Below are 22,116 nucleotides of genomic sequence, written 5' to 3' on the forward strand. Positions count from 1 at the left end.
GGTGGGGTTAATGCTGAGCCAGGGGGCGGGGCTAATGCTGAGCCAGCTGCCCGCTCAGGGAGCTTGAGGCACCTAGGCCGATGCAGGAATGTGTCAATTCAAACACCTGGAGAGGAGATGACAGCAGCAGACTGCAGGCAAGCAGGTGACCTGGGCGGAGCAGAGTGCGCCTTGCGGGTGGGACTAACAGCCACCTGTAGCCCTGGGCTGGGATTTAGGTCAGTGCCTGGTGTAGGAGTAATATCGAGAAGGAATCCGGTCTCCTGGCGGGGACAGGCCCTGTACCCCGCTTTCTGTGTCAGGCTAAGGCTTCGCTCAGGTCCAGGAGCTGTGGGAACTGTTCTTCCTTCCGTCCAACACGACTGTCTCTGCCAAGATAACCCCAATGTGGCAGGGGGGGGGGGGGGGGGGGGGGGACGTAAATCGGGGCTGGTGTTCTAACCACTGGCTTCCCAGTCTGAGACGTCCTTTGCTCCTGTCGCATCTTTTGCATGATGGTAGGGACCCCATGCCCATCAGGAAACCCTGCTCCACAGCAATGGAAAAGACAAAGCGGGTGGCAGGGGGTGCCTGGCGCTAGAACTTGTGATGGGAACAAGGGACACCACCCCCATTTCAGTTTCAAGTTCAAGGAAGTGGGAAGTGGGCAAATTAAGCGATGAGGAAACAACTGTGCCTTCCCTCTCTCCTCTTAATATTCCTTGTTTGTTTGTTGTGTTCCCAAAGACTTACCTGCCCCAGCCGGCCATTTGCCCCGACTCTGTGTATAAGCTGATGCTGAGTTGCTGGAGGAGAGACACCAAGCACCGGCCCTCTTTCCAGGAAATCCACCTTCTGCTCCTGCAACAGGGGGACGAGTGACGCGGTCCACGCCGGAGGCCCCACCCTCCTCACCAGGCCCGCCACTCACCCACGCCTAAGCCACTCGTCTGGACGTTGAATGAGCTGAGGGACACAGGCTCGTTTGCTTCTCTCTCTCTCTGTCCCTCGTCTCCCTCCACTCCACTCCCCACTCTCTACCCCCGACCCATATATACATTTTTTTTACATTAAAGAACTAAAAAAGAAAAAAAAGAAAAGCCTAGGGCAGATACGATCTAGTAAAGATGTCTTACTTGACACCCCAAAGTGCTGGATAGCAGAGGCTAGATAATTTAGATAATTTATAAAGGTTAAATACGCTTGTGTTTATACATGTGCAGATTCTACAATATTTTTTCCATGTCACCGTTAAAAAAGTAGTTTCAGAAAGAAAAACTTGAAGAATACTAACGTCTTAGGAAACATGCAATTAGGCTTGGGGAAAACAACACTTGGCAAGTGTGGAGACGGAGGGGATGGTTTCCTAACTGATCACAGATGCTCTCGTTTCCTGACGTGGCCTCTGGACTCGTCCCACCGTCTGCATTTGCCTTCCCTCTCAAAGGAGATGACACAGCTTCTCAGCGTGGGTGTTTTCTTCGTTCGCGGCAGGGTTGGGCTTGAGGTCTGTGTGCCTAGGAAACACAGAGATGTGCGGAGGGAAAGATGTCTGCTGCAAGGTTGTAGGAAGGGAATGGTCATTTGCAAAACAAAACAAAACGAACAGAAATGTACCGGGCGCAGGGAAGGCTTCTTCGGGCGCAGGGAAGGCTTCTTCGTTGGAGCGTGGCCACAGGCAGCGGCCTGTGGGCGGGTGACAGGTGTGCTTCTCATTTCTGCAGAGGCTCTGCTCTTTGTCTGGGTCAGACACCTTCAGGTGTGTGTTACTGAGAGCCTGATTTTGAAGCAGTGCGGGCGGGTGTTCCATAGCCTGATCCTAGGCCCTCTGGTTCTTCAAATCTTTGGCTCTTTTAGTGGATAAGTCTCCTTAGGGACCTGTGGACTGGGGCTGAATCTCTCAGGCAAGCACAACAGCGATTGATCTGAGTGTTCCCACAGGGTTGACGGGACCAGTACAGGAGGGGGAGTCACAGGGAGATGGATTTCCTCTCCTTGTTAGAGAAGATTGTACAAGACGAGGGCTGTGTCTGGAGGTGGGGTCCCTTGTCACTGAAGAGGCTCAGATTCAGGCTGAAGAATTGGGGAAGGGAGATGTAGGCTCTGAGACGCAGAAGTGGTGGTGTGAGATGGGCCGGACGTCCTTCTGCACAGGTTGAGGACGACAGAGAAGTCGCCCAGACAACACACTCGTCCTCGGAGGGGCTCTGATCAGCGGAGAAGAAAGTGGAGACTGTGGCACTGATGCCCTGCCAGCTCAGAGCCCCCCCAGAACAGGCTCTGAGCCTTTTCACTCCACGAATCCTGACTCAGCGGGAAGCAGGAAAGGGGAGTCCTTGGTTCCCGTTGGGGAGAAACAAGGAAAGATTGCGGAGTGAGCCCCCAAGTCAAAGCAAGAGTCTTGACCCCTCATGGCCTGTCACAGCCTCTCGGGAACTTGTGTGTTCCCCTATTCAGCTCCAGCGTGCTCCAGGCCACAGCAGGAGCCCAAGGTCACTTTTCAGGTCAGCGTCCTCCCCTACGAGTGCCCAGCCCATCGTGTCCTGTGACTCTGGACTAACCTTGGTGACATCACTGGGTGGCAGTCGGGACAGCATTGCTTTGGGACCTTGATCCCAGTTCGGCTTCAAGCCAAGTGTGTCCCCTTGGACAAGTCACCGTGCCTTCCGGACGTCGCTGTGCTCATCGGTAACGTGAGAAGGACATGGCGGTAGATGGCCTGGAAGTCTCCTCCAGTTCCGGTACGTTCTGTGCTCGCTGGGTGATGGATCTATAGCTGACGCAGACTCTGTGACCTGCTTGTCTCCAGCTCTGAGAATTGGGGTTGGTGAAGAGGTTGGCAGGAAGTCACCACGACCGTGACGGTGACCAGCCATGTGTGCAGTGCTTCCAACCCCTCGCCCCATTGGATGTGTGCAGGGCCAGACAGGTGCTCTTACACCTGGGACCTGCCACACTCTGCTTTCAAGGTCAGTGTTAACTTCAGGTGTCAGTCAGCGCTCTCCAGAGAACAGAGCCGATAGGTGGACATTAGGTCTGGCTTATCACAAGGAGTTGGCGGACGTCATCAGTGACGGCTGAGCAGCAGACACAGGGGGCTGCTGCTGGTGTCACGTGAGAGCCGGGGGTCAGCGGGGATGTCAGCACCCCTGTCTGCCAGAATGAACCCCCTTCCTCCTGTTCTTCCATCTGGACTGGATGCTGCCCGCCCACACTGGGCAGGGCCCTCTGCCTCCCTCAGCCTAGCAGTCCAAACACTCATCTCGTCTGCAGACACCTCCAGACACTCCAGGAATGATGTTTAATCTGGGTATCACGTGTCCCAGTCAAGTGGACACATGAAGTTAACCATCACATCTCACTAGGATTAACGGGGCCCCGCCTTTAATTCTCCTGTATCCACATGTCTCTGGCAGGGCCACGTCCAGACCCCGCCATCACTGCTTATGTGGCAGGAGAAAATACTCTGATTTCCCCTTGATTGCTCTAACGCCTCTCCTCTCACTTCCAACGGTTCTGCCTCAATACACTGCACATCTCGATCCCACAGATAATAATCCTCTTTAACGTGAACTGAGTGTGTCTGGAGTTTCCTGGCCTTGAGTCAGAGAGGTAATCTGTTCCAGGTGGCCAGCAAAAATGTACTGTCATGCACAGTTACTGTTTTCTGGGAGAAGGGAGGCTCCATCTTCTGGCTCGGAGACGTGTTACAGACATGGGTTGACCTCCAGCCTGGTCATGCTCACAGCGTCTACGGCACAAACCTAAGAGACCCAGCAGGAGGGGGATGGCCTAAAGTGTAGAACTTAAAAGTGGCTCGAATCTAAATGAAAAGAATGAAGCTAGAAACTATTTAGAAAAGGAGGCAGGAAAGGGATGAGAAACTAGGGGCCTTGTTCCCTTTGTGGCAAGCTGTGCTCTCCATGATGGATGTGAAGTACTTTGTGTTCAGATTGTGGTTTGGGATAGTCAGGTTTAAGTTCCAACGCCTGCTGGCTAAGGTGCTGAGAGCCAGGCCTGAAACTTGACGTGCCGTGCAGACGTGTGCTCAGAAAAGGTCTGAGTGGAAAGAGGCCCGAAGAGAAGGTGCTTTGGGTGCTGTGGCAAGATCACTTGAGAGGGCGTGAGGCCGTGGCGGCACTGCTGGGAGTGGAGTAACAGATGAGTGAGGAACGGCTGTGGAGCGCACACGGGAAGGCCTGGGGTGTCAGGGAGGCAAGACAGAAAGGGGAGCTGTGCAGAGTCCATTCTGAAGGCTGACCTGAGTCGGGCAGGAAAAAGTAAGTGTCTTGAAGGTAAAAGATGAATCTGGGTGGAGAAAAAAGAAATCCTGGATGGTGGAAATTAAAAGGTATTTGTTAAAATGAGAAGCCTGGGGCAGGGTCGGAAAGAGGGGAGCTTTGCAGAGTTTCAGAAAAGGGGAGCTCATCGTGAATGTCAAGTGCACCAGCACTCACAGGGAGGGAGGAAGTCTGAGCGCCTGTGTCCTGGACCACTGGGCTTTGAGGAGGACTCGAGTCTGTCTGCAGTGGGCTTGGAAATGAAGCCCTGGATACAGGGACCCACGGTGGTTCACGAAGCGTGTGTCCCGCTCTCCCACTTCTGTTAATGAAATCAGTGCTGTGCCCAGGAAGGCCACAGGGCATGGGAAACTGTGGGCTTGGGCAGACTGACCACACCTTGTCTGATGCCCACACAGGGGTATGAGCCTGCTGGGACCAGCCAGGCTTCCCACAGGAAGCTGGGCGTGGGGCTCGGCCACATGCTCTGAGTGAAGGAGAAAGAGAAGGGGAGTGTCAGGAGGGGAGACTGAGGAAGAAGTTCCAAGGAAATTGTCTAAATCAGAATGGCACCTGTCTTGCCCCAAACTCTAAAAAAAATGAAGAAAATTACAGTTAAGGCTTAGGTCACTCCCAAAACATGGCTGTTAAGGCTTTGATCCTAGGTTGAGTTGACAGGCCTCTTCTTCACCTTCTCAGGAGGACCACTGACCTCTGGCCTGCACGTGGCAGGTCCCTGGATGTTTCTGGAAATTGAGGATCCTGGTTCGCACTGGGAAATCCATCTGCATTGAAATTTAACATTTTATAGAAACAGATGAATGTCTTTTCCACTTAGTAAACGTCTTGGAGTGCTGAACTGACATGGGAAGAGGCCGGGATGGGTAGCAGGGACTGGATTTGTGGCATTTTGAGTTTTCTGCCACAGCGCTGCCTGGCAGACACATAGCGGGGAATTGAGTTGTGCATCCTTTTATAAACTTGTTATTTTGAAATACTTTGAGATTCACAAGAAGGTAGCCTTTCCCTAACACCAGGCCTACAGGGAGGATTTGCAGAGACCAGACAGAAGGCACAGCGGGATAAGGTAACCGCTTTGGGTGAAAGCTTTTTTTTTAAAAAGAGGCTTGGAACTAACACCCGTGGGGAGGACGCCTGCAGACACACTGAGAGTTTGTAATCTGGCTGCCGACTGTATGCCCGTTGCTGTGCATGGAACCCGCTCCTTTCCCGCTGACTTTGGGCGAACAACGTGGCGCCCGGGCTCTGCTCTGCAGGCTTCGGCCAGGATGTGACTTGTCAGGGGGGAAAGAGCAAACTGATTTCATTCCTGCTTAAAACTATCACAGTCATTCCAAAATACAATACGTAAAATTTCTCTGTATTAGGAAAAGAAACGAGATACCAATTGTATATTTTCTTCTCTTTATTTATTCTCTGTAAGTCTGTCAGATGATAAATTGTAAATAACAACGATTAAAGAAATATGCTACTGATGGATCCTCCTTTCTGGGCAAATGGCACCAGCTCTGGGCTTTGTCACCCTTACTTCTCGCACCCTGCATCCTTTTTGGAGAAGTAAGGGGACACAGGGTGGAGCTGAGGGTGTGGGATGCCAGGTGGGGATGCTTGGGGTGGGGTGGGTGTCCAGCAGGGCTGTTCACACAGGCCTCTCACGGTCGCTGCCTGTTTACTGGAAGAAATGCGTTTGGGGCTCTGGCATATCCAAACAGACCAGACTGGTCCTTTATGTTGTCACATTAGTCCAGTTCTGGGGACTCCAGTCCAGAATTAATTGGGGATGCTTTATGGTTGTTGTCACAAAGCTGATATTGATACACAGCAATCTCTCCTAAGTCCAAACATGGTCGCTCAAGCCTGCCCCGGTGCACAGAAGGCACCGAAAGCTGCGAACGACCAGAATAGACCCAGACTTCCAAAGAGACGGTAGGGTGGAGCCACCCAGAGCACCGTGCTTCTTACCTGGCCCCTGAAGACTAATGTGTTTACACTTTTAATTTTCTGAGTAATGTGAACGTGTTTTTTCAGCGATGGCCATGATAGAGAAGGGAACGGAGATAACCAGAGGAGGCTACGGTAGAGACCCACTCGGTTCTGTGAAGTTCTGAGATCCTTTGGTTCCATGCCATCCAGAGTCCAAGTTTTGGAAACTGGTAACTCTTGCATGATTCTACATAAAATTCTTCGTAAAATCACTGTTCCAAAGGTGATTGTTTAGAGAAGGAGGTCTTGGAGCAGCAGTGGGCTGGAAAGGGGTACAGTGCTGGATCCACTCGTGTAAAGAGGAGAGGACACCTAGAGGGAGGACAGTCCCCAAGCTTCAGCTCATCGTCCCGAAACTTTCCGGTGCTGCAAATGCCCCGAGGCCTTCTTCGTGGATCGACTGTCAATCTGAGCGGCCGGAGCACAGACCCCGCCCGTGCCAACGACCCTGGACCCGAGCGCGGCCGGCGAGCTCGCCCCGCTCGACAGCTGGAGTCCCGACGAGGCACCTGTGCAGCGGAGGCGGCAGAGCCGGGATTGGCTCGGGGCTCGGGGTCCCGCGGCTCCGCCCCTCGGCCTATCTCACCCCACCAGGAAGCGCTGCGTTCATGGCTCTGATTGGAGGGTCGGGAGGGGCGTGGCCGTGCCAAGTCCTGGACCCTGATTGGAGTGCGTGGCGGGGCCGTGCGGAAGTCCCCGGCTCTGATTGGAGGGCAGAGCGGGGAGGCGGGGCCGGGGGTGAGCTGTACTTTGTCTCGGAGAGCCGCGCGGGTACTTCGCCGCGGAGTGTCAGTGCGCCGCGATGGGGAAGGTGGTCCTGGTCACCGGGGCGAGCAGGTGAGGACTCGGTCGTGATGGGCGGTCGCGGCGGCGGGTCAGGGTCCGAGGGCCCGGCCCGGAGCGTGCCTGGGCGCCCCCTGCACCTCTGTCCGCCTGGGCTCTGGGCCGGGGAGAACGTCCTGTCGGGCACCCGGTCGGTTAACGCTGTTCCGTGTCTGACTCCGCCAGTGGCGTCGGCCGAGCGCTCTGCCAGCGGCTGCTGCAGGAGGACGACGGGCTCCACCTGTGCTTGGCGTGCAGGAACCCGGGCCGAGCAGAGGCCGCCCGCGCCGCGCTGCTGGCCGCCTGCCCCTCCGCCCAGGTCACCGTGGTGCAGGTGGACGTCGCCGACCTGCGCTCCGTGCTGCGGGCCGCCAGGGAGCTCCGGCACAGGTGGGCCTCCCGCCGCGGGCTTTCCCTGCGCCTGGGCCACACGGCAGCTGAGCAAATCAGAAAGGGCAGGAGTCCCGGGCAGGGGCGGCCGCGGGGTAAGGTGATCAGGCCCAGGAAGTCTTTCCCTCTCGTCGTAATCGTGGTGGTTTCACGGAGACCAATACGTGAGTGAGCGCACCTTCTGTGCGGCAGGTCGATGCCTCACGTTACTGTAACTCCTTTGACACCTGAGTGCATTTTGCATCTTTCCCATCAGGCAGTAGGTGGGGCGGGTGCTGACATTCAAAACCGAAGTGACTCAGACCTGGGTTCCATCACCTCTGGGACCCAGGTCTCCTCGCTGTGTCTTCAGGGAACACATTTAGTTATGACAAATTCGTGATTTAGTATTTAGTAATATTTAGTGACCTAGCAAGACTGTGGGGTAGAAGGAAGCACCGAAGAAATCAGCGAGGGGTCCCAGCCGCGGTCCGTGTTACTACTGCAGCGCTGAGTTACTTATTTTACCCTCTGACCAGCTCGCTTTGAGATGGGTGGTGTTAACCAGATTTAGGAAATGATGGTTGTAGTGACACTCACAGATTCAGGAATACGGGACAGTGTCCCGACACATCTCTTGCTCGTGTCAAATGTGCCCTGCACGTGATGGCCCAAATGGGCGTCTTGGGTTACAGACCGGAAGTGCGTCAGAGCCCGGGAGAGCGTGAGAGGGCCGGGGTCCGCTTGGCTGACGCGGCACCGTCGCTGACACCCCGACTCCCCTGTGTAGTACTCTGGGCAGTGAGTTCTGGGCAGGTGGAAACTAAGAAGCACGGTGGTGGTTCTGGCTCATACAGGACAGAGCCCTGACGTCAGTCATTTAGTCCTGGCACCTAAGGGCACCATTCTCCTGAAGCCAGACCTTCATTTGCTATCCTGGTGCAGTGTCCACTCTGTGCTCAGCGTGTCCTCTCCATTTCCAGGAAAATTTTTTTTTTTTTTAATTAAAGTTTATTGGGGTGACACTTGTTAGTGAAGTTACGTAGATTTCAGGTGTACAATTCTGTATTACGTCATCTATAAATCCCATTGTGTGTTCACCACCCAGAGTCAGTTCTCCTTCCATCACCAGATATTTGATCCCCAGCAAAATTTGTTAATACATTCAGATGGAATTTGCAAATTACATTGTGGGACAGCTGACAATAGATGGTACCGCATTTTGACCTGATGGTATAACTATTTTAAGCATTTTAATAGTCAGTTTAGTAATTAGAGTCACTGGGCCACCCGTCACTTAGAAGATGAAGAAACGTTTGCGGGTGATCTGTATCGTAACTCCTGTGTGTCAAGGTCCCAGCTTTGGTCACTGTGGCCCCATCCTGTCCCGGGCTGGACAGAGGACAGTGGACAATGTGCTGCACAGAATTCCAGGAGAGACTCTGAATAGCCACAGTGTCAGCACAGGCTCTACTTGTCTTGAATCTAGTTCAAAAGAAATACACTGAGATTCAGGCTTATGTGGAAATGAACGAGCTTTCTCAGTCAGCATTTCACAGTTCTCTCCATGGCAAGTGTGCGGGAGGGAGCCTACTGACAGCACATTGCACTTCCAGCACTTCTGGTCCTCTTGCATTCCTGGGAACTTCGTCATTTCAGGCGGCAGAGCACCTGGCAGGAAAGGTGTCCTCACGGTTCTCTGCGTTAGTAGGTGTCTTGGCGTTCAGGTTGCAGCATGGGTGGGTCAGATTAGGTGAGTGTTTATATCAGTATTACACAAATTTTACTTGTCAACTGTGGAAAACGTGAATCTTAAAAACAAACAAACAAAAAACCCCAGAAAACTTCCTTAGACCAGAAGCAGGGGGCATTGATAGACCGAGGGCTGTCACGGCCCAACTGGGGGTGGAGGCTGGAAGGAGGGGGCCTGGCCTCAGAGCCGGTGCAGCTCCGTCCTGTTTGCAGCCACCATCAACATCGAATCCTCACAGACCGACATGACTCTCTTGTCTTGGTGTCTTTCTTGCAGGTTTCAGAGGCTAGACTGTGTGTATCTAAACGCTGGGATCATGCCTAACCCACACCTAAATCTCAGAGCACTTTTCTCTGGCATCTTCTCAAGGTAATTTCCATTTTCCAGATAATCCGTTTGGCAGGAAGGTGACTACTCTTCTGCCCAGTTTTGCCCAGCGGGGTCTGTCTCTTCAGTATCTTCAGTTGAAGAGGCTTTTACAAGTCATGCAATTGTCTTCTGCTATTTCAGAAAAGTGATTCATATGTTCTCCACAGCTGAGGGGCTGCTGACTCAGGAGGACAGGGTCACGGCTGACGGGCTCCAGGAGGTGTTTGCGACCAATGTCTTTGGCCACTTTATCCTGGTAAAGTGTCACCGAGCCAACACTTGGCACTGGGGTCCTGGGGACTTGCGCGGGCCCTCCACCCTGCTGCTCGGGGACGCACATTAGTGTGTGGCTGCACTTTCAACCAGACGGTCCCTCTCTCCTCTGAAAACATTGCTGATATACGTGTACATATGGAGAGTATTTGACACGACTCTGGAGAGCTGAGAGACAGTGATGAGACACACACATGCCTTTGGAAACAGTACACGGAGCTGAGAGCAGGTGCCCCTGCCGTGCTCTGGGCTGGGCTTGGCCTCCGAAAGGAGGGCGTAACAGTAACTCCTGGCCCACCCTCTGCCGTGATGTCTGATTTCTGGAGCCTCCGTGCTTGTGTGCTACAATTCCAGGTGCACACAGGACATGAAGCGGCAGACGTAGGGCTTGTCCAGCTTGTGCCGTGTCCCGGCCCCAGGTCTGTCTCGTCTCCTAGGGCGACATAAACGTCCAGGTCGAGTCAGCCAGCTGCTGTCATTGGAGGAACTGCTCCTGACCTGGGCTCTGGCACTCATCCTCTCGGTCACATTTCTTCTTCTCCTGTTTTCCCTCAAAATTAGTCCTTGTGAGGACTAGCTTATGTTTGTTATAAGTTAAGACATCCGCAATCATTAGGAGATTATGAAACCATTAAATGAGATAAATTTTGCATCAGTGTGGGATGGCCTCCGTTGTTTTAAGGAGAAACGGCAGGGTGCAGGGTTTTTTGTTTGTATTTAATCTTTACGGATTAACACACGTCTATAATGTCCCTGTCAAATGGGGACATTGGCTGTCTTTGATGACCAGGCGCTGGGGTGCCGGCATGAATGGGACAGGCACGTTCCATTCTGTCTCCTTCAGGACTATTTTTTTTAATGATATCACTTGTTCCATTAAAAGATAATTAAAATATAAAGTCAGGATGGGATTGAATTTTTATCCAGACTTTTGAAAAATAACTTTACAGAGATCATTATCTAATATTTCCTTTATCTTTTTATAGATATTATTTGATATTTTTCTTTATCTTTTTATCCTCGTTTCTTTCTTTGTCCTGTTTCGGATTATTAAGCTAATTGGTAATGATAAAGGATAATTAATGTATTACTATTAATATGCGTAGCCTGTTAACTTTAATAAATTTTTGTTTTAGAATAGACTAGTTTGAGGTGGACCCAATCCATCACCACGTGGGTTTCTGGGTCCCTCCCCTTGCATGTCTGTGACGCCCACTCTCACAATGACAGACACATTTAGGGTCATTTCAGACTTGTTATCCTGTGCCCTCCTCCCCCCCTGTAGACTTTGACACAACTTTTGTTCCTTTATTTCTCATTCAGATTCAGGAGTTGGAACCTCTCCTCGCTCACAGTGACAGCCCGTCGCGGCTCATCTGGACGTCGTCTCGCAGTGCGAGCAGGTCTAACTTCAGCCTGGAGGACTTCCAGCACAGCCGGGGCCAGGAGCCCTACAGCTCTTCCAAATACGCCCTTGACCTTCTGAGTGTGGCTTTGAACCAGCACTTCCACCAGCGGGTGAGGCCTGTGAGGGTGATGTGACACGTGGGGCAGCGCTGTCTGACCACTCATGTCCTAGTCACGTGGCTTTCTGGTGACCATCGTGGCTCAGAGATGCACTGCTGTCCGCCAGAGGGCTGCCGTGAAGGCGTGGTTAGACGGTGACATCGATAGTGGGTGTCCAGGAAGCGTTCAGGGCAGAAGTGGCTGGCCCCTGACGTCTCAGGTACGGGCTCCATGCCCCGGCCTGTTGCTCTTCCGGAGCTGTCGTCTCAGACCAGTAGCTGCTGTGAAGTGTCTCAGGTGCTGTGCTCTTTACCTGTGTGTGTCATTTAACCCCTTCCCTGTGTCACAATGACACAGGGCTGAGTCTTCCCACCTTCATGCGAGAGACTAAGGCATCTCCCCAGAGGCCACACGCCAGTAAATGGTGGAGCCAGGGTGGCGCCCGGGCGTCTGACCCTGGAGCCCGGGCTTCTGCACTAACCCACCTGCCCCCGGGGCCCCCATGTTTAGGGCCCTGGGCCAGGCTTGGGGTCGAGATGGAGGGAGAAATGATGTCCCTTGCAGCTTGTGTGACTGGACCCCTGCTGGGGCTCCTCCACCTGTTAGCGACCCTTCCAGTCGCCTTCCTCTTGTTATGGGGCCTCTGTCTTCAGGACGGGTCTTTGTAAAGGGACGAGTCCCAGGCTGAGGCCCTGGTTGGAAACCTTTGGTGGGAGAAGGTCTTAGGGAGACCACACGCAGCCCCTCCGTCCTCTGGGACGCCAGGAGCTCCCACCTTCACCTGGAGATCAGGGCAGGGGTGTGCGTTTTCTGCACCTGCGAGGACACACACACAGCAGGTTTGTGGTCTGCACCCACTGGAGCAGAAGCTCGGGGGCCGAGACTGCAGTGTGTCTCCTTATGGTACGTGCTTGCTGTGGCCGGTGACGTGGACCCCCAGGGGAGTAGCCCACGTGTCTTCTCTGGCCCCTCTGTGTCCTGTAAGCTCCTCGCTTGACACTGTGTGTCACCGATGTGGCATCCTGAGCGTCTCACACTGAGCTCTCAGTCCCCGATTCTTGGCTGACACTGTTGCCCCGCGTCCCACCCTGTCTGCTGGCTCGCTTGTCGCGTCGCTGATGGGTGAGCATAGCGCTGGCCCGAGTCACACACTGACCTCTGCTCCCAGGGCCTGTACTCCAGTGTGGCGTGCCCAGGGACCATGCTGACCAACCTGACCTACGGGATTCTGCCACCCTTTCTCTGGACCCTGATGATGCCCATCATATGGCTGGTAAGCGCTGAACGTGTCTGACTGACGTCATTTCAACTGCTTCACTTGGGACCGAAAAGATGTGTTTGAGGTTGGGAAGCGATCTGAGAAGCCGAGCCCAGAGGTGGCCAGGTCCCGTGCCCCTGGAGGTATTGAAGTCACTTAGTACGTGGCCTCTGCTTCCTGCCGCCGCTGCCCAACGTGCCACGGCTGAGCGCCCACTTCTCATGTGGGCGTTTCCGTGACTGCACGTGGGACACCTGTGCTAAGCGGTGCTAACCAGACTGAGCTTCAGTGCGGCCTGTGCGTTAGAAGTTCCCAGGGATGCGGCCTGTGCGTTTGCTTCCCTGTTCTGTGTTTTCAGTGTCAGGCAGAGCGGTGTTCCTCCAGCACACACAGAAAACCACCCCTAGGAACCGCCCTTCGCTTGCAGAGCTCAGGAAACTGTCCCCACAGGGCAGGTGTTGGAGGGAGACGAGAGGGAATAGGCCTTCGGATTAAAAGGCTTCGCTGGGAGCGGTGGACATCCAGTGCTGTTCCTAGTTTGGATTCCTTCAGGCTTGTGATGCTTAAAAAATGTTCACTAATAAGAAATGCAGGTTATATTTTTAAGTTTGTGAATGAGTGAGGCTTTTGTAGCTCTATTCCAAGCTCCCCAAAATGACCACTGTCTTCTTTTCCTCTCAGCTGCGCTTTTTCGCAAATGCCTTCACTCTGACGCCGTACAACGGGGCCGAAGCGCTGGTACGTGCTCGTTGGGGTCACTTCTGCGGCCGCTTCGCGGATGTGCACGTGAGTTGCCCGGCAGAATGAGACACACATGGACACCCCCTTCCTTTCCAGGTGTGGCTCTTCCACCAAAATCCCGAGTCTCTGAACCCTCTGAACAAGTACCTGAGCGCCACCACGGGCTTTGGAAGCAATTATGTAACGACCCAGAAGGTAAAGGTGTTTGCACCATTACATGGAGAGGTTTACACAAGGCCGCTGGACGGCTGCCTGGAGAACCTTCCCTGGGATTCGCTGGTCGCTGGCATCACACGGGGCTGCCTCCTTTTCCATCTGCTCTCTCCTGCCTCTGGGCCTTTGCATATCTTGTCTCCACCCAAACTGCTTTCACCCCCCTCCTTTCCACTGATTGGTTTCTGCTATTTATCCTTAAAAATCTCAGCTTGTGCCCCAGCCCCCGGGACCCTTCAGACGGGTCCGGTGCCTCCAGTACAGGCTCTCCCGACAGCTCCTTCCTGTGCTGTGCAGCACTCGTTGTAATGTAAGCCTTGCAACGAGGCTGGGACCCCCTTCCTAGCAGCTGGCAGGCGCTCAGTGAGCACACCGCGACGTGGACGGAATAGAAACTGTCTGTCTGAGTGGAGTTGACTTCCCCTCAGGTGTTCAGTTCTGCTTTTGACGATTATTAGCTTTAGTACATTGATGCTGTGAAGAGACCACAGATGGAGGATGGAAGAAATCAGTGCTGAGTGTTTTGGACACTGTCTCATCTTCTAAAAAGAAATCAGACACAGAGTTACTTCCTAGGAAATGAGAAAGTATATTTTGAACCTACAAAAACTGTTTTTGTTGTGTTTTTGTCATGAGTGAGGTTTTTTTTCCTCCCTCCCCCCCATTTTTCACTGCCCAGCTATAGGGGGGGCATTGGCATAAAGAAAACTAGAAGGAGGCGAGTCCGTCGGGAGCTTAGTCACAGGGCTGGCGGCGTTCGTGTTGGATGTGAGTAGCCTGAGTTCCGGGAGCCGTGCTGCCCACAGTCCCCGTCTCTAAAAAGGAACCTGTGAAGCTCCAGCATTTTCCAAAATCAGTTCTGTGGGGCTCTGGCTCCTTGACAAGAGTTGCAAAAAAAAAAAAAATGCACTGGGCGAGTAAGCCTGAGAAATGCTTCCTGTCGTTCCCTTGCAGGGACCTGCTCGCCCAGTGACGGCTATGAGAGGTGACGCGGGTGTGTGACATGTTTAAAACGGGGTTTTCCAAATGTCGTTGACGTGTGACTTTCCTCAGATGTTACATGGCACTTACTGACACCCCCAGAGCGCTCCTTGGGAGCTCGGTTGCAAAGGGATAAGCTGGAGGCCCTCAGAGTTGGTTTGAGCCGCCTCCCTGTTAACCCAGAGGGCAGGCAGTTCACGAGGGGAGAACACGGTGCTTCTGTCAGCCTCTGGAAAGGCCTAGAAGAACATTTAACCTCGATTAGTGCGGGGAGGTCACCTTCTCTGTTGGAAGGTGGGGTTGAGCTGGAGAGATCCCCAAACCCCTTCCAGTGTGGAGAAGCTAATGTGGTTGAATGAATGGATGAAAACGCTATTTCTAGAATGTTACAGAGGTTTCTTTTTTAAAATTTCAGGCACTGTGAAGAAAGGCTTAGTTTCTGAGGTTTAGGCTCTGTGTTGACTTGGATCAGTGACTGCTTTATTTTATAGTGGCTGAAAGATTGCTTTTACACCGTGGGTATCGGTGAGAATCAGATTTTTCTTCATGAAACAGAAGAAGGTAAAACGCCAGTGGGTTAAGCAGGATGGAAGCTGAGATTTTGCGCGTGGACGAGCACGTGGGGACGATGGCCTTGAGCTGGCATGGCTGCTCCCCAGACGGCAGGCGCCCAGGACGCCCGGGGGCACCGCACAGCCGTCCACTCTCGTATCATCGGCCAGAGCTCGGGCACACGCTGCCCACCGGCTGGGCAGGGGCTGGAGTGTCGTCCTTGGGGGCAGAGAGCTGCCAGCACCAGGGCTCTTTGACTGAAGAAGGTGGATGGTAGGAGGTGGTTGGAGTTAAAAAGCAAACGTCTTGATTGTTTCCTTGGGCCTTTGGCCCACGTTGGTTGCTGTGTTCTGTGACTGAGACACAGGAGTTCGGGGACAGCGGGCTGGACCCTCCAGTCCTGCTGTTTAGGGAGAGTCAGTGGTTTGTTGCGTGTCAGGGCTGGATGGAGAGTTGGTGCCCTCGGGATCTCGGGGTTCAGATGCCGTGGCCCCTCGTCCTTCCCTAGTTCTCTTACGAACGTTGAAGGCCTTCCTGTTACACAAACGGAGTTCATGGCATTTTTCCTTCCTGTCATCCTGATCTTTGATTCTTTTCCAGATGGACATAGATGGAGACACTGCTGAAAAATTTTACCAAAAGTTGCTGGAACTGGAGAAGCACATTAAAGGCACGATTCAGGACACAGACACGCAGAGCTGACGGGGACATGGAGCGCCCCTGTGTGTCCTGGGGTGTAGGGTGCTGTCATCTGTGGGTGGTGAGCTGTGACAGGCCCTCGCCTGCCTTTAGCGTCACCTCTGGGACTCCGTGTGCTCGTGAGACAGGTTCATAGAGTAAAACATCCGTTAGAGCCTCCAGAACGGGGTCACAGCCCGAGTCCTAAGTGCCCGAAAGTCCCGACAGCACCTGCTCACCACGTCCTGCCCCCAGGAGCCCGAGCCGTACCCACGGGAGAAGCACGCACCTCGCAGGGGCCGTGCCCACTTGGGTGCAGGCTCAGCCGTTGCCTTTCCGCTTCTGACCTTATTTCTTCCCCACATGCTGCTTCTAACAGTCCCGAGGTTTTCGGTCCCGACCGTCCGAATACAGACACCGTGTGGCCAGTCACAGGACTTGAGGTGTGTGTGCTGCTTCAGCTGCTTGTCACCTAAGAGCGTCTCTAAGCCAAACCGCGGAGCCACGTTCGTGTCGGGCCTGGTTTCTCTGACCGTCGACAACTCTCTACTTTACTGACCAGTGCATTGTTGTAATCGTGTTTGAATGGATGTGAACTTGCCACCAAACAGTGATCTGCTCACAGTGTCCCAGTAAAATCTTCCAGCTGCATCGTTGCTGGGGGCAGATGCTGGCTTCCCGGGGGTGGAATTGGCTGGGTTTGGTTCCCATGTGTGTAGACAAAACACTAAAATGCAGGATGGTTTTACGCTAAGTAACCCACAGGAATGCAGTGAAGGAAGTCACATTTCAAATGAGTTAGTGAACGTGAAAAGTATATATAAATGTGATTTCCATACACTTTGAAGTGTGAACTTTTGTTACCATGTCTCTAATTGTGTGGCTAACGGTGTTGGTAATAAAGTTACATGTTGTGCCCAGAACAACCCGAGGTCGCTGTCCAGTGTGAGCCCAGCGCTCGGCCCTCCCGCCCTCACGTGTGTTTGGGGAAGCAGTTTGTGGTGACTGACTAGTCCCTCGCGTGTGACGTGGGCACTTGTCTGCCGCTCCCTCCGTCCGTGTCCGTGGGGTGGACGTTGAATGCAGGAACACACGTCAAGGAATGAAGCGTGTTGTTGAGAATGATGGCAGAGTTCCCGTAAGAGACCAGCGAGTCAGAATGTCACTGCTTGAAGCCACAGTGTGATGCACGGAGCGACTGCATGGCTCTGGCAATGCACGAATGTCACTGGGAACAGAGTGTGAAATACTGCAGATCGGGGGCCGCCAGATGCGTGGAGACATGAGCAGATGCAGGCAGGGACGTGCAGAGCGTTTGTTTCTCAAGGTCACAGACTGAGGTGTACCTGGAGCAGGTTAATCCAGTGGGACAGGCCTGGGCTGCGGCCACGGTGATGGCCGTGTCCTCTGGTGTGGCTCCCAGAGCAAGACCCGCTTGCTCTTCACCGCTCACTGTGAGTCAGATGGGAGCGGGCAGGAGGGCGGGCCGGGCTTTGGGCTGGCCCAGCCTCACCCGGTGTCCGTACCTCAGCGGCCATGAGGCCCCTTTGTCGCCCTGGCCTGCCTCCCCGTGGCTGTGGTCCTTGGAAGGAGAGGTTAGAGAGCACAGTTCTTGGAAGTGTTCGTTGTTAGGGTGCAAAAGGTGTGATGTGAGCAGGCTGGACGCGGGAACCAGAAGACGGACGTGCAGCGGCCTGGAAGTGGCGACGGCAGCCCAGGCCGGGGCAGGACGGTGGGTTCATTCCTGGACCGCGTTTCCCACGAGATCCTGCTGTGACCACCGGTGAACTGAAATGGGAGCTGTGCGTGTGGCCAGCAGGTGACTCACCGTGGAAGCGGGGAGCAGGAACTTGAGACTTTTCCTTCCGGGCAAAGGCAGCTCAGTGTCCACTCACACCCTGATGACGTTAGCAACACCAGTGCGTCACTTAAACGTCTCCCCTCACGTCCACGGGCAGCATTGCTCATTCAGCGAAAGGGTAACGTTCCGTCAAAAGGAAAAACGGTTTAAAATGAAATGTACGTGTGTGTGTGGCCGACCGCTCACGGCAGCCACCCGAGCGGTGAATGTCACTGAGGCCGTACCAGGTGCGGAGACAGGAGGTGGCTTGGGTGGCCGCCCTACTCCCCGCCCTCCCTGCTCTGGGGCACAGGCCCCCTGTGCCCGAATATCTCCCCAATGCTGAGCAGCCTCTCAGACTTGGGGGGCACCCTGTGCCGCAGGTAGTGGGCGTGCCTGGCCTTTGCAAACAGCTCCAGGTAGGTGGCCGTGGAGGACGCACCCTTGAGGGTTCCTGCACGTCCCAGGGGACTTGGGGATATTTGGTCCCCTGCGCTGTGGTCTGGCTGCAGGCTGGCATCTCCTGATCTGGCCTCGTCACTGTGTGCCGCTCCACTGTCACCCGCTCGGCTGGCCCCAGGGCCTGGGTCTGCGGTGCCAGCTGGGATGTCCTGACCCTGGCAGAGCAGAGATGCCCCCGCTGGCGTGACTCCCTTCGCTGGCCTTGTAGACTCTTTCTCTCGGGCTGGTGGCTCGTCTTCTCTGAAACGGGAAGTTCTGTGATTTTGAGATGGCGACTGTTCTTTGCTTATTGTGGGGTCCCTGGGGCCAGTGTGACGGGAAGGCCTCTGGGACTTGGTTTTGTGTGTTTCTTGGACCATATTGGTGGCTGGTCCTCTAGGAAAGGAGGTAATGAGAAGAAAGATCTCTGAAAACCCATGAAGAAGCTTATATTTTGAATTTTCAAGTTCTCAGAGCACGGCCCCTTCCTGTGGTATCGGCTGGGGTGACGATGGTTGACAGGGGTGAAGGGTGAGACCGATGTGGGAAGCCTCTGAGCTCAGGGAGGGCCGTGTGCAGAGACCTGGGAAGAGGCCTGAGTTAGGGCCCGCGTCTTACCTGAGTTGACCAGCCCGCCGAGCGCCGTGCGTCCACTCTCCCCGAGGTGGGGACACAGCGGTGCCTTCCGGTCTCTTCTGAATTCCATTCCCAAAATAAGAGGAGCGCTTTTTCCTGACGAGGTCTGCTTTGATTTAATTAAAAAGTGTTATGGGTTGAATTGTGTCTTCATGAAATGTCGCATGTGGAAGTCTGAACCCTAGGACCTCAGCATGTGACCCTTGTTTGGAGAGAGCACATTTACAGACGGAATGGGCCCTTAGGTGGGCGCTCACCCAGCATGACTGGTGTCCTGTGACAAAGGGAAATGAGGACACACACTCACAGGGAAGACAACAAGAGGGCACAGGAGAGACGGCTTCTGCAGCCGAGGACAGAGGCTGGGACACATCCTCCCTCAGCCCCAGGGCCAGCCCTGCCGACACCTTGGTCTTGGATTCGCGTCCTCCAGACTGAGACCGAAGTCCTGTCGCTTAAGCCCCACTTTGTGGCACTTTGTTATGGCTGCCCTGAAAATCTCCTACTGTGAGAGAAGAAGGAAATGGGCGGAGAAGCAGGGTGGGACTCGTCCTGGATGACACTGCCCTGTGGTCTGCCCCGGCGTGATGGAAGCAAGCAGAAACCCTGCGGCAGGTCCCCAGGGGTTTTCCAGAACATGCTGGCAAGGACTAGAAGACACACCCAGACTGACGTTTGAGCTGGCCGGGCCCGGGGAGGCTGTGCGAGTGTTTATCTGGCAAACACGGTGTTTTCAAAACAAGATAAATGACTGGTGTGCACGGTACCCAGAGATGGTGCCGTTTCATTCACCTCAGTCGTGGGGCCTCGGCCCACCCGGGACCCGAGCGCTGGCCGTGGTCCAGTGTCCTGCACTCTGCACAGGACCCCACTGGTTCCCAGATGCCACCACGTGGTCACTCGGGGCAACAGTCTCGCATGAGAGCTGCTGTAAGGTACTGACTTCCCCACGGCTATGGCCGCTCGCAGGCACCGGTGGTGACATGACTGGGCCGGCCCAGAATTCACTCAGACTCCTGAAACCCTTCCATCTGATTGCGTCTTTGGTAGGTAGGCAAGAGGAGAGGGTCGTGTGTGTGTGTGTGTGTGTGTGTGTGTGTGTGAGTGTGTGTGTGTTCTCTGTGGGAGACCTATACCTGTCCCCTGCACACTGAGACTTGGAATGTCACCTCCCAGCCAGGTCACGTCTGCATTTAGACCTGCAGGGCTCAGAAAGGGACATGGCTTGTGTCTGACACTTGACCTTTCTCCAGTGGCCCGTCAGGGAAGGCATGGCACCTGCCTGTATCCTGTTACCTGATTTAACATGTTTCCACGCCCACTTTGTGCCGGGACATTTTCTGCACGTCTCAGGATGTTCAGTTCAGCTGGCCAGCGCCCTGCCTTAGGCCTTCAAACCCCGGCCGGGAGTCTGGCTGGAACGCTGGGGTCTCCCCTCGGGCCTGCCTTAACCACAGCAGCCAGTGACCCTTCGAACAAAGAGCATGTGGACTCTCCCCCCGCACCCCGAAACCCTGGAGAGCGGAATCTAAACTCTTGCAAAAGCTACGAGCTGCTGGCACTTGGGGACACGCCCGCCCTGCTGACTGATGCCACCCGCCCCTCCCGGCCTGTAGACCCTGCAGGACGAGCCCTGTGTGACCACGTCAGGTTGGGCTGCGTCTGGGCTGCCCCTGCTGCGAGGTGGCCTCATGCCTTGTGCTTGTGACTCTGCCCACGCGTCCCTGCCCACGGCACCTACGCCGATGTGCTAATACCCGCCTCGCCTCCCTGGGTGTCTGACCTGCAGCCTTTGGGACAAGAAACCTGCAGAGCACTGAGACTCCGCACATACTTCTTTTTCCCCTAAATTTACTGTCAAAGTGTCAAGGCTTCCAGAAGGATTGACTTTCCAGAACCCCCACACACAGATGTTTTCTGCCTGTTCCACACCACCTGCTGCTGAGGTCCGGTCCATGCAGCGAGGGCACCACCGTGGGCCCCGCCTTGGCACAACCCCTGGAGGTCGGAATGCTGGATGACCAGACGAAAGGTGAAACCAAATGAACCCAGATGCAGCGAGGGAAAGCAGGATGAAAAACCAAGTGAGAAGGTAGAGAGCAGAGGGTGCAGGCGAGAGACGCTGACGGAAAGACTGAAGAGACTGAGAAGAGTTCCCTCAGGAGTGTCCGGGCATGGCCGCTGCGGGAGCCGTGTGACGGGACGGGGGACCAGGGTGGGAGCAGGCGCTGCCTTGGCGCCCGGGGGGTGTGTGGAGGGTCCCTGCTCTGCCCTGGCTCACCTTCCTGCAGCCGCTGCAGCTGTGTCTGGAGCTGCCTCTGCTCGCGGGCCAGCAGCGCCAGGTGGCGCCGGCGGGTCTCCTCCAGCCTCTGCAGACACTGGCTGAGCCTGGCCTCCGCCTGTTTGGCCGCCTTCTGCTCCGCGTCCCAGCGCCTGTACAGCTGGGCCCTGACGGTGCGGCTGCCCATCCTCGTGGCCCGACAGTCACACGAGCTTCTCCCAGGACCCCCGACGGCCGGGACCTGAGCCCTGTGTTGGCTGACGTCAGTGTTTGAATCGCGTGTGTGTTGAATCCATGGCTGCCTGTCTCCTGACTCACACGATGGGAAGTCTGCCCTGAAGAAAACGGGCCCCGAGTGACACAGGCTCGGGGGTGAAGCTGGTCCCTGAGCCGCAGTCTCTTTGCCGTGAAATAATGACAGATGACAGGCTCCCTGGATGGCCCCCCACCCCAGGGGTGTTACGATCAAGTGAAAAGTATACCAACGACTCTGAGAAAAGAAAACAGGAAGCCTTTACATCCATGAGGCATTTCCACCCGAGCAGAGAAGTCCCTTCTGGTCTCCCTGAAAGCTGCCCAGAGGTCTGGAGAGGGTTTGAGGACCCCGGGCCCCCTCCGTTCAGCTGTCACTTGCGAGTCTGTGTGGCTCGTCACCCGGGCAGGGGCCAGGCCCTCTGCGGACAGCGGCCGGTCACGGCTCCTGCTTTCAGGTTTGTGACTCTGGAGCCAAATCTGAGCAGTGCAGAGGGGGGCCTGCTGGTCACAGAATAGCACAGGCAGCCCAGCTGGGCAGCCCTGGACTGGCCCCTCGGCCCTGAGGACCGCGCCCATGCCAGCAGTCCCCCCTCGGCCCTCGCCACACTCAGCTGGGAGCACGAAAGGACTGGGTGACAGCAATCGAGGCACAGGCCTGGTGTTGGGAGGGAGGCTCAGGCCGGGACACGGGGCAGACGCGGTGACAGCTCGTTTGGAGTCGGGGGTGGAGGCGAAGCTTGTGTGAGGGCCGGGGGTGGCTCTTACCTACACGTCCAGCTTCTCACCGCGACAGTGCTGCTGGTTTCCTGCGTGTCCCTCTGAGCCTGCACCAAGGAGCTGGTTTCTGTTCAGTAAACTTGGAGTGTGGGGTTGGGGCTGTGGGAG

At 55.0% G+C, this 22,116-nt stretch overlaps 3 protein-coding genes across 12 annotated transcripts in view; 2 read left to right on the forward strand and 1 right to left on the reverse strand.

The window, feature by feature from the left end:
* DDR2 (discoidin domain receptor tyrosine kinase 2) overlaps positions 1-5,766 on the forward strand; it is a 77,866-nt gene extending 72,100 nt beyond the window's left edge. For all 5 annotated transcript variants that reach the window (XM_033094079.1, XM_033094081.1, XM_033094078.1 and 2 more), the window contains one exon: positions 727-5,766. In XM_033094079.1, coding sequence (XP_032949970.1) covers positions 727-861 — 135 coding nt within the window. In that variant the 3' untranslated portion in view covers positions 862-5,766. The remainder of the gene's footprint in view (positions 1-726) is intronic.
* A 1,173-nt stretch (positions 5,767-6,939) lies between these two features.
* HSD17B7 (hydroxysteroid 17-beta dehydrogenase 7) lies at positions 6,940-16,690 on the forward strand. 2 transcript variants are annotated; one of them, XM_033094082.1, is made up of 9 exons: positions 6,940-7,100; positions 7,272-7,475; positions 9,484-9,576; positions 9,718-9,832; positions 11,173-11,367; positions 12,524-12,628; positions 13,295-13,351; positions 13,451-13,549; positions 15,701-16,690. In XM_033094082.1, exons 1-9 carry the CDS (start codon positions 7,066-7,068, stop codon positions 15,800-15,802), a joined length of 1,005 nt encoding a protein of 334 aa, XP_032949973.1. In that variant the 5' UTR covers positions 6,940-7,065; the 3' UTR covers positions 15,803-16,690. The 2 variants fall into 2 exon arrangements, 1 of the variants encoding a protein (XP_032949973.1); XR_004421706.1 differs by lacking the exons at positions 12,524-12,628; positions 13,295-13,351; positions 13,451-13,549; positions 15,701-16,690 and having other exon boundaries at positions 9,744-9,832; positions 11,173-11,224.
* Positions 16,691-16,869: 179 nt separating this feature from the next.
* Positions 16,870-22,078, reverse strand: CCDC190 (coiled-coil domain containing 190). 5 transcript variants are annotated; one of them, XM_033094084.1, is made up of 4 exons: positions 21,997-22,078; positions 20,977-21,311; positions 18,678-18,804; positions 16,870-18,455 (listed from the first exon to the last, which is right to left on the reverse strand). In XM_033094084.1, the coding sequence occupies exons 2-4, from the start codon at positions 21,161-21,163 to the stop codon at positions 17,900-17,902; spliced, it is 870 nt and encodes a 289-aa protein (XP_032949975.1). In that variant the 5' UTR covers positions 21,164-21,311; positions 21,997-22,078; the 3' UTR covers positions 16,870-17,899. The 5 variants fall into 5 exon arrangements, with proteins under 5 accessions (XP_032949975.1, XP_032949977.1, XP_032949979.1 ...); XM_033094086.1 differs by having other exon boundaries at positions 20,977-21,708; positions 21,997-22,076; XM_033094088.1 differs by having other exon boundaries at positions 18,678-18,801; positions 20,977-21,466; positions 21,997-22,052.
* Positions 22,079-22,116: the final 38 nt, after the last annotated feature.

The sequence above is a fragment of the Rhinolophus ferrumequinum genome, chromosome 22, assembly GCF_004115265.2.
Source record: "Rhinolophus ferrumequinum isolate MPI-CBG mRhiFer1 chromosome 22, mRhiFer1_v1.p, whole genome shotgun sequence".
In the NCBI taxonomy this organism is placed as follows: domain Eukaryota; kingdom Metazoa; phylum Chordata; class Mammalia; order Chiroptera; family Rhinolophidae; genus Rhinolophus; species Rhinolophus ferrumequinum.

Coding starts and splice junctions, on each gene's coding strand:
- CCDC190 (XM_033094084.1), bottom strand. CDS start 21,163: ATGGGCAGCCGCACCGTCAGGGCCCAGCTGTACAGGCGCTGGGACGCG. Junction 18,805..20,976: donor GCTGCAGCGGCTGCAGGAAG/GTGAGCCAGGGC, acceptor ATTAAATCAAAG/CAGACCTCGTCAGGAAAAAG. Junction 18,456..18,677: donor CGGCGGGCTGGTCAACTCAG/GTAAGACGCGGG, acceptor CTCCTTTCCTAG/AGGACCAGCCACCAATATGG.
- HSD17B7 (XM_033094082.1), top strand. CDS start 7,066: ATGGGGAAGGTGGTCCTGGTCACCGGGGCGAGCAG. Junction 9,833..11,172: donor TCTTTGGCCACTTTATCCTG/GTAAAGTGTCAC, acceptor TTTCTCATTCAG/ATTCAGGAGTTGGAACCTCT. Junction 11,368..12,523: donor ACCAGCACTTCCACCAGCGG/GTGAGGCCTGTG, acceptor CTCTGCTCCCAG/GGCCTGTACTCCAGTGTGGC.